Genomic DNA, 13,313 nt, shown 5'->3' with positions numbered 1-13,313 from the left:
AAATGCCCATCAACAATGTGATGGTTAAACAAAATGTGGTATATTTCATGCAATGAAATGCTATGTAGCTGTGATAACAACCAATCTACAATCAGCGTGGATTGCTCCCATACAATCAACATACTATTGAATAGAAAAGGTCAGCCTCCTTAGAAAGACCATGTTCTTTATTATAATTCAAAAAACAGGTGAAATCTGGTGTTAGAGATCAGGATAGTGGTTACCCTTGGGGAATTAAGACATAGGCTGGAAGATTGGACACGAGTGGGCTTTGGGGATCCTGGTGATGCTGTTTCTTCATCTAAGTGCTGGTTCCAAAGGTGTGCTTCATTTTTGAAAATTCATCAAACTATTCACTTAAGGTTTGTGCACTTTTCTATACACATCTTAAAGTTAGATGACCATCGACACACCTCCTCTAACAGTCTCTCTGCAGTCTATTCTCCATTAACAGCTTGGTTCATATCCTCCCAGATTTTTCTGTGCCTATGCATAAATACAAAGAACACGCACACACATAATTTTTACAAAAGTAGTAATATGTTTTACGTGCTTTCCTTCAATATGCCAACAGTATGTTGGAGTGACCTTTGCATGTCCCTCCACATGGAGATCGGGATGATTCTTTCTAACAGTTGCACAGTATTTATTGTGGGATGTGTCTTTTAGTAAACTGGTCCCCTGTTGATAGACATTTAATTCCAGCATTTCACTGGTGTAAATGCTACTGTGGGAAACCTCTCCATGCATATCTTTGTGTACTTTTGTGATGGTAGAATGAATTAGTAAGAGCAGAATATTTTGATCTGAAGTGGTAATTTAAGATAGTTAATCTGTTAATGACTTGTTGGGTGGCTAGGTTGGAACCAGAGAGACCAGTTAGAAGGCAGTTAAAATAGCCTAGGCTCGAGGCAATTAGGGTGAATGACTGTGAAATTGGACAAGGGAGAAATGTAAGCGGTATTAAGAGCAAAGACTATATACTACCTGGCATCTGGTAAGGGTGGGGAAGTCAGAGAGATGCTGGGAGACTCTGCTTCTGGGTGGCTGGGAAGGTTGGGAACACACACCAGGAGTCCGTGCTGGATGTGAGTGGCCAGGTCACATTCTAGAACCCTGCTTATCCAGATGGCAGTGTCCAGAGTACAGTTGGAAGTATTGCTCTGGACAGAGCTAGGGGCTACAAATTGGGGCATGGGATTCATTTCTGTAGGATCATCCTGAGCTTGTAGGGCAGAAATGAAGGCAGCACAGGGGAGGATCTAGAGAGAGGTGAGGGCCCAGTGCATGGGAATGGGAGCACTAGTCTGCAAGATAGAAGGGGACCCACTAAAATTTGCCATCAAAAAGGCCCAAGAGGGATCTGAGTGACTATAGTTCAAAGGATGAAGTACTCAGTAGCCAACACTAGTCTTCCTCCACCGCCCCCCTAGAGGGGGTTATCATTACACCTCGTACTTGATCTTTAGAGCACTTAGCACCCCTGTGATCAGTCAGTATGGGCATCTTTTACTGCCTGTCTCCTGCTCTGAACTGAGCACCACGGAGGCAGGGCCACACCTCTCTTGCTTTCTCTCCCACCCCAGCCTCAGGGATGGTGTTTGGCACACAGTGGTGTTGGTACCCCAAATTGCTTCTGCCTCCTGGCAGGACTGCAGCTGTCTGCAGACCCACATGTACCCAGCAAGTTGGGGAAGGAGGGGCTTAGGACCCCGCAGAAGAACATTCAAGCTGCTCAGTTGCAGTTTTGGGTGCAGCAAGTGTGAGTGGGTAGCCAAAAATGGCTCATCTGAGCTCCATTTATATGTGTATCACAGAGGCCAGCCACAGTTGGTTCCCCAAGTTTCCAGGACTCAGATGCTAAGCCCGCCCAGTAGAGTGTTGTGATGACCTTGGATGATGCGGGCTCTTGTTTGCTCCCCTTGGCCCTCCCTTGGACAGCACAGCCTCCTGCATGCGTTATGCAACAGCTTCTCATCACCATGTTGCGTTTAGGGAGCAGCGTTTCTGGGGCAGTGCTGGAACCCACCTGTGCAAAAGTTTTGAATTTTCACTTCTTAGGGTGCCAGTCAGGGTAAGTGTCTTAGGTCAGGCTTCTCTAAAGCAGACCTTGAGATGAGGTTCATGTGCAGGTCTCCTGTGAAGGAAATGCCCCCCACCCCCGAGGAGACTGGGGGTGCTAGAAGCAAGCAGGAATGTGCTGTTGTTCTGGTCCCACTGGGCTCCATCTCAACTCCCGCCATGGGTCACTGGGGCCTGGGTTACACTTCAGAGTTGTTCTGCTCTGAGGCAGAGAACCTTCGATTAAGAGGGTCAAGGCCATAAATTCCCAGCACCCCTGCCTTTGTGTGGGGCCAGAGTGAGCTCGGTAGCCCAAGGGAAGATCTGACAGCAATGTTGACAGGCAGTGGCTTTCGGGAGCCAGTGTGGAGGGTCCTTGAGGAAGCTGGAAGCAGGGAATTGGGGGGATTGGATGGGACGTCATCCATGTCCTCTAGCATAGTCTGTGCCCCAATGAGAAGGACGCAGGGGCTGAAATCCCTCTCTGTCTCCCATCAGTAGGATTTTTTTTATCAGTGGAGACCAGCATGTAAAAGACTGTTTAACATCCCCATGAGGTCATCCAGCAAATGTTTGTTGAATGAAGGTGAGCGCGGCACTGGAGGGCTGAGATAAGACCCCTGTGCCCTGTCCCAACATTCATCGGAGATGGTCTGGTGGCCATGAGGGTGGCGCGCTGCAGTGGAGGCCGATGACATGGTGAGAGACGCCGTTAGTTGGTTGAAGGGGGTGGTGGAAGAGGTGAAGCCTCAAGCAGGCTTGCAGGAGGTGTGGAGAGAGCTGGAAGATGGAGAGGTGACAGTCAAGACCCAAAGAGCACAGGTGATGGGAGGACCCCAGGAGTGTGGGAGGAGGCGGGGTGGGTAAGCCACGGGACGGATCAGCCTTTGCCAGGAGGAGGGTCAAAGGGGCAGGTGGGGAGGCCTGAGGGTGGGGATATTAGGAAATGAGAAAGAGCAAGTCAAAAAGAACACATCTTTCTAGCCAAGTGGGGAGAAGAGCATCTATTGGGGTGAGTGGGGCTATGGAGTGGGGTGTGGGAAAGCCCTGGGACGGTCGCTTTAGGGACTGTGACTGAGTCGGCAAGAGATGACCAAAGGGGGCGTTATGGGGTGGTTGGAGCCACCATGGTCCCCACGTTGGGGACTTGAGGTGGGAACGGTGTCATGTCAGGGGAAATGCAAGACAGCTGGGGTGGGCAGTGCTGGGGAGCGTGGCGAGGTCTTTCTCTGCAGCGACAACGGCCGCTTTGTTTAGCACCCCCCGTGTGCCGGGCACCGAGGTAAACGCCATCTGGCCCTCTCCATAGCGCCACGGGGAAGATGCTGCTCGGCTTGCCCAGGCCTCGCCAGTAAAGGCTGCAGAGCTGGACCTGGGCCTGGGCCATTGAGTGCAGGGCCTGGCGCACAAGTGTGGTCAGCAGGATGTCGTGAGGTCCAGGTGGGAAGGGCTGTGGGGCCGTGGCCTGGCAGCCGGGAGCAAAGCTCACGCCTCAGCTTCACCTTAGTCTGTGGGCTGTGTTCTCGCTCATGCCCGGGCCGCCTCTTCCACGAGAAATGTGTCAGACCCTGGTGGGTGGCGATGCGGCTGGAGTGGGATCCAGGCCAGGGCTCAGTGGACGGGTGAAGAGCCCAGGTGTCCTGATGTTAACATGTTACTCTTCCATTTTGCTACTGGGGAAGTGGAGGCACAGGGAGGTTGAGCAATTTGCCCACAACCTCACAGACTGGGGAAGAGAGCCAAGGTTTGAACTTGGACACCGGTTTCAGAGCCACTGGTCCATATCAGCTGTCCTTAATCAGGGGTGACTTTTGTCCCCCAGGGGGTATTTGGCAATACCTGAACACATTTATTAGGGGCACCGCTGGACTGGAGGATGCTTCTAGTACCTGGTGAGCCAAGGCCAGGGACGGGGGAGACTCCCACGGAGCACAGGATCAGCACCTGCCACCAAAGTGCTATTTTTTTTTTTTTTAAGATTTATTTATTTATGCATACTGGGTACAGGCCAGAGGTGCGGAGGGTGAGAGGCCCACCAGAGACAGAGTAGGGAACAGAACAGGCAGACTGACCGAAATACACTGCTGAGGGGAGCAGCAGGCAAGACAGGAGAGGTCTGCTGTGCCATGTGGGTTGCTCCCTGGCTGGCCCGGAATCAAACTCATGCTGCAGAGGCTGCGGACAGCTGCGTAGTGCTGTGCTTAACCTCTTGTGCCACCAGGGAGGCCCCAAAGCACTATTTCTTGTGCTGCAATGGAGAAACCCTGGTCTGAATCCATGTAAAGCACTTGACAGTATGACACATAGTAGGTGCTCACTAAATAGTAGCTGAGGAGGAGGAGTAAAGTCCTGGAGAAGGTGCAGGGGAGAAGTGAGCTCAAGGGGAGGGAAAAGAGTGGCAGTTATGAGAACTTGTGTGTATGTTGGGTGAGCATGAAGGCAGGTGAGGCTGCGGGCAGGAAGAGGAGGTTGATGGGCTGGGGGTGGGGCCAGAACCGGGCAGCCACCAACCACTGAAACGCTAACCAGATGCTGCCTTTCTGCTCTCTCCCACCCTGTGTCTCTCTCCCCATCTCCCTTGGCCTTTCTGCCCGGAAGGGGACAGCCGGAGACTGAAGGGGGCCATCCAGAGGAGCACTGAGACGGGCCTGGCGGTGGAGATGCCCAGCCGGACGCTGCGCCAGGCCAGCCACGAGTCCATCGAGGACAGCATGAACAGCTACGGCTCGGAGGGCAAGTGAGTGCGGAAGAGCCGTGCCTCGGTGGGCATTGGCTCAGGGCTCCTGGGTTGTTCCCAGCTTCGGAAAAGGGAGGTAACAAAGCAAGGACACCCCGAGGGAGAGCTAGCAGCACCCAGACTGGGACCCAGCTGCTAGATTCAAATGGTGGCTCTGCCACTCACCGGCTCTGTGATCTGGAACAAGTGGCCCTTCTGTGACTCCATTTTCTTCCCTGTAAAATGGGGTGCTAAGAGTTCATCATAGTTAATCAACTGGTTAATACTCAGAGACCTTAGGACAGGCTTGCACGTAAGTTCTGTGTTGGTAAGTGAAGAAGGGGGTCAAGAGGGATTTTATCATGATCATTGTGCTTCCCTCTTCAGTTCCTTAAATCCCCGCTGGCTTTCGAATACATGCAGGACTGTTGTTGGGCAGGGAGTTTTGCTTACATTCAGGCATAACGCGTCAGCCCCTGCTGGCTGGAGTGCCTCTCCCCCCACCCAGCAGCCTCAGGGGAGCTTGTTACTAATGCAGATCACAGGGTCCCGTCCAGGCCGCTGAGCCAGCACATCCGGGAGTGGAGACCGGGAACACCATTGTTATTTTATCTTTTTTTTTAAAGATTTAGTTATTTATTTATACAATACATAAATTGTATAAATTTATACAAATTTATATTTGTATAAATATACAGTCAGAAGCGTGGGAGGGTGAGAGGATTCACCAGAGCGGGGAACAGGCAGACTGATGAAGTACACTGCTGAGGGGAGCAGTGGGCGCAGCCGGAGAGGTCTGCGCGCCATGTGGGACCCTCGCTGGCGGCTGGGGATCGAACCAGCGCTGTAGAGGCTGCGGGCAGCTTCACAGCCCAGTGCTCAACCGCTGCGCCCCAGGGGAGGCCCTGTTATTTTATCTTTAAGTTCACTTTTTATTGAAAACATTTTTTTTAACTGGAGCAACATAGGAGTTTCAGGTGTGTGTCACTTAAATGTATACTCCAGCAAGCTCCCCACTGAAAGTCCAGTTCTGACTGTCACACAACTGACCCCTTGTGCCCAGCTGACCCACTCCATCCCTCTGTACCATTTTAAATTTAGTCTTACAGTCTGAAAGTTTGTCTTTGTTTCACTTTGGAACTCATTTTTAAGACTCCCTGGGAGGGAGACCCCTTGGAGACTTTTGGGAAAGCTTTGGGTCTGCCTTCCCCGGAAAATACCTGCCCTGACATGCACACACTCATGTTCACCTGCACAGTCGTACAAGTACCTCCCGTAACTAGAGGTGCCCAGATTCCCCTAAAAGCCAGGGATCCCTGGCAAGGGACTTTGGTCCAAAGAGACCTGCTGATTGTGCGGATGACCAGGGACCTCAGAGGCAGGGAGCTTGCCCTGGTCACACAGCTTATAGCAGGTCGGGGGCCCAGGAGTCCTCCTCCCAGCCAGGGAGGGCCGAGAACCAGGACCCTCGTCCCGCACCGGAGGAGACGGAGGCCTGGGAAGATAATAAGTGCGGGGCTGTCCAATAGGGCAGGCACGAGGCCCTTTCCATGTAAATTCATTCAGATGAAGGAAAATCGGGGAATTCTGTCCCCTGTCTCGCCAGCCGTATTTCAGATGCTCAGGGGCCCCCACACTGGACAGTGCAGAGACGTTTTCCCCTTGGCAGAAAGTCAGTGCGGTCAAGTGGCTGCTCCGCCCGGGGCTGGCTCTGGCCCAGCACGGTGGGCCTGGCTGGAGCTTGGCTGCCCCATCTGCTCCCCTCCGGTTTCTGGTCCTGCCTCACAGCTGGGGGCTTCTGCCAGCTGAAGCCTTCCCACCCCCAGCCCCTCCTAAACTGGGCATCTCCGGCCTCTGTGAATGGCCGCGCCTTGGCAGATGCTGCTGTTCCACCCACCTCCCAGGGAGACTTTCCGGAGGGCGAGAAGAGGGGGAGGACAGGCGGAAGGGAGAGGAGGAGGAAGGAGGGAACAAATGTTTTCTTTAACCTGAGAAACTTGGCAGCAGAACGTGGAGGCAGATAGTCTAAGTATCTGGGTGGCAGTGGGGCCCTGCTAAATTTTAGGGGTTCAGGAGGCTTGGGTCCTAGTCCTGGCTCTGCCACTGACCCCTGGGTGACCTTGGGCATGTCCTTGGCCTCTCTAAGCTTTGGGGAATTCGGGAAATAGCTCATCGGGGGGCTCATGGGCAGGTGGCAGGACCAGGTCGCTTACCCAGAGGGGGGCTGGTGCAGTGAGCAGCAGGGATCAACCCATTTTACAGAAGAGGAGCGGGAGGCCCAGGGAGGCTGCAGGGAGTAGCAGGGAGGGAGTTGGAGAGAGAAGTGAGGTGATGCCTGCCTGTGACAGGGGCTTGGGAGGGCGCCCTGTGCTCATTGGCTGTAATTTGTTGTCAGGGACCAGGGAGCCTAATTGTATCACGAGGAGCCTCCAAACCAGGGCTCCAGAGTCAGATAACCTGGTTCACGCGCAGCATTTCTGCTTTTTGTTGTTGTTGTTGTGGGACCCTCGCCAGCGGCCAGGGAATAAACCGGCACCGCAGAGGCTGCGGGCAGCCTCGCAGCCCAGCGCTCAACCGCTGCGCCACCAGGGGAGGCCCAGCATTTCTGCTTTTTAATAGCTGTGTGGCTTTGGAAAAGTTACTTTATTTCTCTGGGCCCAGTTACTTGATCTGCAGAAAGGGGGCACTAATAGCATAGACTGTTAATAGAGTTGTTGTGAAGAGTCAATGTGTTTATACATGTAAAGGCAGTTAGATCAGGGACAGGCACACAGCAAGCCTGTGATTATTAGCTATTTTTATTGTTATTGGCTCAGGTGTTTTGCTACTGGCAGCCAAGTGCATCCTCCTGGCATAGTCAGCTCTCTGCCCCTCCCCAGTACAGTCACGTCTACTACGAAGCGGTCAGCCCTGAGGAAGCTTCGGTTGAAGCCTGGCTGTGGTAATTGTGATGATTTAAAGGTTTGGGGTGGGTGTCTTGGGCCTTGAGGAAGGATCAGGTGGGTAGAAGAGTGCCCGTCCTTTGGCGGCGAAAATCTTGCCCTGCTGCCCAACACCTGGGTGAGGAAGGAAAGTTAAAGGTGGGGATGTTGAGCTGTGGTTGATTTCTTCCTTGCTCTGGTGGTATTTTGGGCGCTGGTGAGACCCAGATGTTGGGCTCTGACACAGGAGGGGGTGTGACCTTCCCCCTGGGCTCCTGCCAGCCCAGCTGAGGCTCACGGGGAGCCAGTGTGCTCGAGTGGCCTCTGAGAGCCTATGGCCCTGATGTTGCAGGGCCTCGTTGTCCGCACGTGGGTCACCGCAGGTATCTCCACAAGTGCATGGCCGCTCCCTTGTGGACTTTTGACTTCAGCACGTTTGATCAAGCCCTACAATGAGCTGCACACCTTGGAGCCCCTGCCTTCTGCCGGCCAGTGTGTGGAGCTGACACACCCAGGCACAGAGAACTTCGGGGACCAGGGCTTGGGGCCGGGATCAATGCAGATCCCTGGGCTCCAGGTTACAAACAGCAGCTCACAATGACCTCAGCCCTTGCAGTTCAAAGTGTGGTGCCCAGTCCAGCACCATCACATCCCTTAGGAGCTTGTCAGAAATGCAGACTCTGACGCTCTCCCCAGACCCCTTGAATCCAGATCTTCAGGTGGTTCAGTCAAGGTCAAGGAGCCCTGGTATTGGTACTAATTTTCTGGAACTAGCACAACACTAGCCACAGGAGATGACGCTGTGCTAAGTGCTTTTACAGATATTGACTCATTTAACTCTCACAACAACCGGTGACCGTGGAACTGTTCATAGCCCTGTCTTACAGATGAGGAAATGGGAGAGGCTGAGCAATTTGCCAAGGTCACACAGCCAGTAAGTGACTTCGAATGCCAGGATTCAATCTGGGTATTTGGAGTCTGCCTTAACCATTATGCGCGTCCCCTCATAGAATGGCTGCATCGATGAGGATTTTGGGAGGTGAATGCTTCCAGGGTGGTTTGGTGGCTCAGTGGTACCCTTAAGGACCCCAAGTGTCTCCATCTGTCCCCTGCAGGCCTCTGCATGTTGGACCAATCCTGGTTTGTCCCCTGGGACTGGAGAAGAGCTTTCGTTCCTTGAAAGCTTCTCTGTTCAAAAATTGGGGTTCTGTGTACTAAGGATGGAAGGTTGAGCAGCTGTGGGTTTGGAAACGAATCAAGCTCTCACCCACCCAGAGCAGGTTCCAGCTCCCCCAAAGGGTAGGGATTCAGACCCCCAGAGAGAAGACTTCAAGAACAGTACCTCTCCTGGTCCTGAGGTATTCCTGAGGGCCCTGTGCTTTAATTTGGGCTCCCAGAACCAGATCTGAGATAGGGGATGCAGTGAAAGTAGTTCACTTGGAAGGTAATTCCAGAGAACCGTGAGGATCATGTGAGGTTGACGGTCGAGGGGGGTGTCCCATAACATGTGCTTAAGTTGCCACTTTGGGCAACTGGAGCTAAGTCCTGATGGGGACTCTGGGAGCCAGGAGGAAACCCTCTTGATGATCATCTCCGCGGAGGCCAGGGAGCCGAGGGACTTACACTCTGACTCTTATCAGCTACGGGTTGATGGCCGTTCCCTGTGAACCCTCCTGCCCATCCTGTGGCACAGTGGGCTCTGGAGGCCAGAGAAATACCTCAGGGGCCAGGAAACAGAGGACTGTGGGCGCTGGCAGAAGCCGGGGCTGACGTGGTACGCATCAGGAAATCTGGGGGACAGCAGAGCCTGCTACGCTGGCTGAGTGTACAACTCCAGAGCAGAAACCTGGGGTTCTGCCAGATGTCTCTCTCCTCTCTCCATACCCAATTCATAACTGGAATGTACCATTTCACTCCTAATTGTCTTTGACTCTAACCACTTCTCTCCAGCCCCACCCTCCGGGGGAGGCCACTGATGCTAAGATACTCACGAGTCTCCGTTTTGGCCTGAGTTCCATAGTCCAGCACTCAGCACTTAGTCCTCTGCCTGCCACTCTGTCTCCACCACGCACCCCCTCCCGAGACCACCTGAACCTCCCCCATGCCTACCTTACCCCCTCTACCTGCTTTCCTTCCTATTCTGCTCCCTCTTCACCCTCTGATTCATGCCTCCTCCAGATTTCAGCTAAGAACTGGCACATAAGCTTTATCTCATGTGCCAACTCCGGTTAATTGATAGTGACTCCCTGGAGAAGGATTCTGAAGCCCAGTCCAGGTTTGGCAGGAGCGTCCGAGGTTGGTTAGCAATGTCTGCCCTGGGTGTGGGCCGGGGAAGTGGAAGGCCGGGTGGGCTTACCTCCAGCTGCATCAGCTGCGTCTACAGCCTGGTCCTTCCCCCACCGCAGCACCCATCACTCTGTGTCATTGTCACGTGTGTGTCTGTCCCGCTAAACACTGAGTTTGGTGTCTGTCCAGCACAGGGCCTGGCCCACAAGTGATGCTCTGCAGATTTTTGTGACTAACGAGCAGGCGTGTACAAGCAGAAATGCACACCCCACTCCCTCCACACACACCCCCACCCCGTCTCCTTATCACACAGAATCCAGACCTGCATCCTGCAAGCTGGAAGCTCTCCAAGATGCCTCCCATGTTGCTCCCACTCCTTCCCTCTGCCCCTTGTCCTCAGGTGTCTGGGTCACCATGCCCTGGAAGGCGGCGCGAAGGCCGGGTCCCTGCACCTGCGTGGTGTATTCCTGCTGTTGTCCGGGAGGCTCGGCGGGTAGCTAGGATCCACTTTCCCATCCCACCCCTGCTGTTTAGCAGTCTAAGGCTAAAGGCCAACCAGGAGCAGGTGTGGCCACACGCCGGGACACAGATTTGTTGTGCTCCATTTATAAGCACTAGTCTTTGTCAAGCATTTGCGCCACATTCTGTTCTAAGACATTTATCTCATTTGCATGCTGGCGTGTCATGGAGGCTTAGCCTGTTGTCACTGATCCCTGCTTTACTGAAAAGGAGCCAGACCTTGAGAACAAGAGTGCGTCTCCGTAATTGTGGGCGGCGGGCTCAGGATCAGACCCAGATTGGCGTGGACGCCGAATCCCAGTGCTCTGCCCTGGGCTGGGCCAGTGTCCCCCCTGGGTCCAGAGGGCAAGTCCAGCCTGGTCTCTCAGGTGGTGAGAAGATGGGCTCCAGAGCCAGAGAGATGCTCGCGGCCCAACTCCAGCTCTGCTCTGCCAGGACCGTGATCTTGGGCAGGTTACTTAACATTCCTGTGCCTGGCTTTCTCTCCTGGGAGATGGATATTCATAATCCTTTCATAACCGCTTCCACAGCCTCATCAGGGAGGATTAAGCGAGTTAGTATTGATGACTTAGTTTATGATAAATAAAAAGGAAATCAAGTCCCATGCTGGTTTCAGGCCCACGAGCCACACTCACGGGTGGGGGCGGGGAAGGTCTGGAAATGTTCTGCACGGTGCGGCCGGAGTCAGGTCGGGTGTGAGGTCGGCTCTGCCGCTCTGCTTGCTCTGAAGACACAAACTGTACCCACATAGCAATCGATACACAACACAAATCCCTGGAATGGGCTTCCTCAGCGGCTGCATGTTGGGGACCACCCCGTCCACATCCATTGTCATGCCGTGACCTCCGTCTGCTTTCACGCCTCCTTCACCTCATGCGAACTCACACAGAGCCCCAAAGCCTGCCCGCGTCCACAGGCAAACCTCCAGCCACGCCAGGTGAGGTGCCGCCTTCACTGCAGCGCCACGGCTCTCGTACCCACTTCCCATGCATAAGCCTGTGCCACATTTTTACTGTATTTCTGTCTTTTTTATTCTTTTAATGTGACACCAACATAGTTTGGGGCTATTGTGCTCCTAACCCATTTTCTGCATAAGCCTGTGATTTTTAGTGCAATGTTTTGCCCTGAACTGTAATTTTTAGGCCTGTATGTTTTGCATTACACGGGACTGCCTGTAGTGTGGGCTCCGCAAGTCTGTGGGAAGATGGGTGGACAGTGGCTTGGGGCAGGCGGTAAAGGAGTGAGCAGAGGTGGCGAGCAACAGAAACCTCCTGGAACGGCATAACCTGTAATCACCGCGGGGCCTGTGCTGCCTTTTAATTTCTGATGCAGTTGAGACAGGTGATCCATCTGGGAAAGAAAATAGTCAGGCCCCCCCCCCCCCAATAACCCAATTACCTCTGTAACTATCGAGAACACAGAAAATCCAGGGGCCAAACTGAGCTCAAAGGTTAATAATAAAAGATAAATGGGTTTTAGCTCCACAAACAAAACTAACAAGGTTTGAAATGCAGGAAATCTCATTTCACCATTAATGCAAAATAAAAGTGCAGTGGAACCTGGGTTGTAATCCTGTTTCAGGCTTCTGCCCACATGGCATATGTCCCTAAGAGGAACCAGCTCCTGCAGCTGGTGACCGGTGGCCTGGGGTGGTCTCGGGCATCCAGATGCTGCACTTCTAACAGGCCTGGAGTTAAAAATGCCATGAACATGCTGCGAAGGAGAAGAACCTCTTCCAGCTGGCAGCAGGGACCAGCATCACACCTTTTATTCGTTCAGCAGCTGTTGCATGCGGGGCTCTGTGCTAAGCACCTAGCCTGCATGACCTCACTGACACCCCAACAACTCAGCGGGGCAATTGTCATTCATTCCCTCCTCCTACATAAGGAAACTGCAGCTCAGAGAGGTTACAAAAGTTACACCAGGTTGCACAGCACTGGGATCCAAGGTCTGTATTGTGCCCAAGTCCAGCTTTTTTTTTTTACTTTATTTTTATTTATTTTTTTTATTTTAAGGAATAGTTTTTATTTTTTATTTATTTATATAAGCACTGGGTACAGTCAGAAGCGCGGGAGGGTGAGAGAATTCACCAGAGGGGAGAGTAGAACAGGCAGACTGACAAAGTGCACTGCTGAGGGGAGCAGTGGGTGGCAGGAGAGGTCTGCGCGCCATGTGGGACCCTTGCCCAGTGGCTGGGGATCAAACTGGCACTGCAGAGGCTGCGGGCAGCTTTGCAACCCAGCGCTCAACCACTACGCCACCGGGGAGGGCCCCAAGTCCAGCTTTAACCACTGTAATTTATTTTCCCAACTTGGGACCAGCTGAAGGGCTTGCCAGTGACTATCTAGTGAGCTCCTACTGCATACAAGGCACAGTTGTAGTAGCAAGTATATGGTACTTAATTCAGTGAGCTCTTGCCTACCTCTTTGCAAGTGGATCCTTGAGCAGAGATTTTTGGAATATGTAAAGCTGGTGCAGCGTAGACACCCGCCTCTGGAGTGACTGCACACTGTCCATGAGGCAGCTGTGGTCTCCTTTGCAGCTAAGATTCAAGTGCAGACACCTGCAGCTTGACACGCAGCAAGTGGTCGGCCAAGTCTAACTCTGACTCCTCGACCTTCCCCCTGCTCCAGGAAGATGCCAAGGTGGAGTGGGGTCTGTGACACAGGTGACCCTTGGTCCAGCAGGGACTTGCACCACTTCAATACCTCCAGCCCGCTGGAGGATGTGCTAACTGTTCAGGGTTTCCGGGGCATCAGCCTGGTTCCTCGGCAGCCAGCGAGGCACCCTGGAATGGGAAATCAGGCAGC

General features: G+C 53.3%; 1 protein-coding gene across 1 annotated transcript in view; it reads left to right on the top strand.

Annotated features, from left to right (window-relative positions):
• RIMS4 (regulating synaptic membrane exocytosis 4) overlaps positions 1-13,313 on the top strand; it is a 53,086-nt gene that overhangs the window by 29,434 nt on the left and 10,339 nt on the right. Inside the window, exon 2 of the mRNA XM_037521482.2 lies at positions 4,660-4,798. Within this exon, the coding sequence (XP_037377379.1) occupies positions 4,660-4,798 (139 nt within the window). The remainder of the gene's footprint in view (positions 1-4,659; positions 4,799-13,313) is intronic.

The sequence above is a fragment of the Talpa occidentalis genome, unplaced genomic scaffold (assembly GCF_014898055.3).
Source record: "Talpa occidentalis isolate TD23 unplaced genomic scaffold, MPIMG_talOcc4v2.1 talOcc4.10, whole genome shotgun sequence".
Classification (NCBI taxonomy): domain Eukaryota; kingdom Metazoa; phylum Chordata; class Mammalia; order Eulipotyphla; family Talpidae; genus Talpa; species Talpa occidentalis.
The sequence above is the reverse complement of the archived record's forward strand: the minus strand, read 5'-3'. Positions and strand labels throughout refer to the sequence as shown.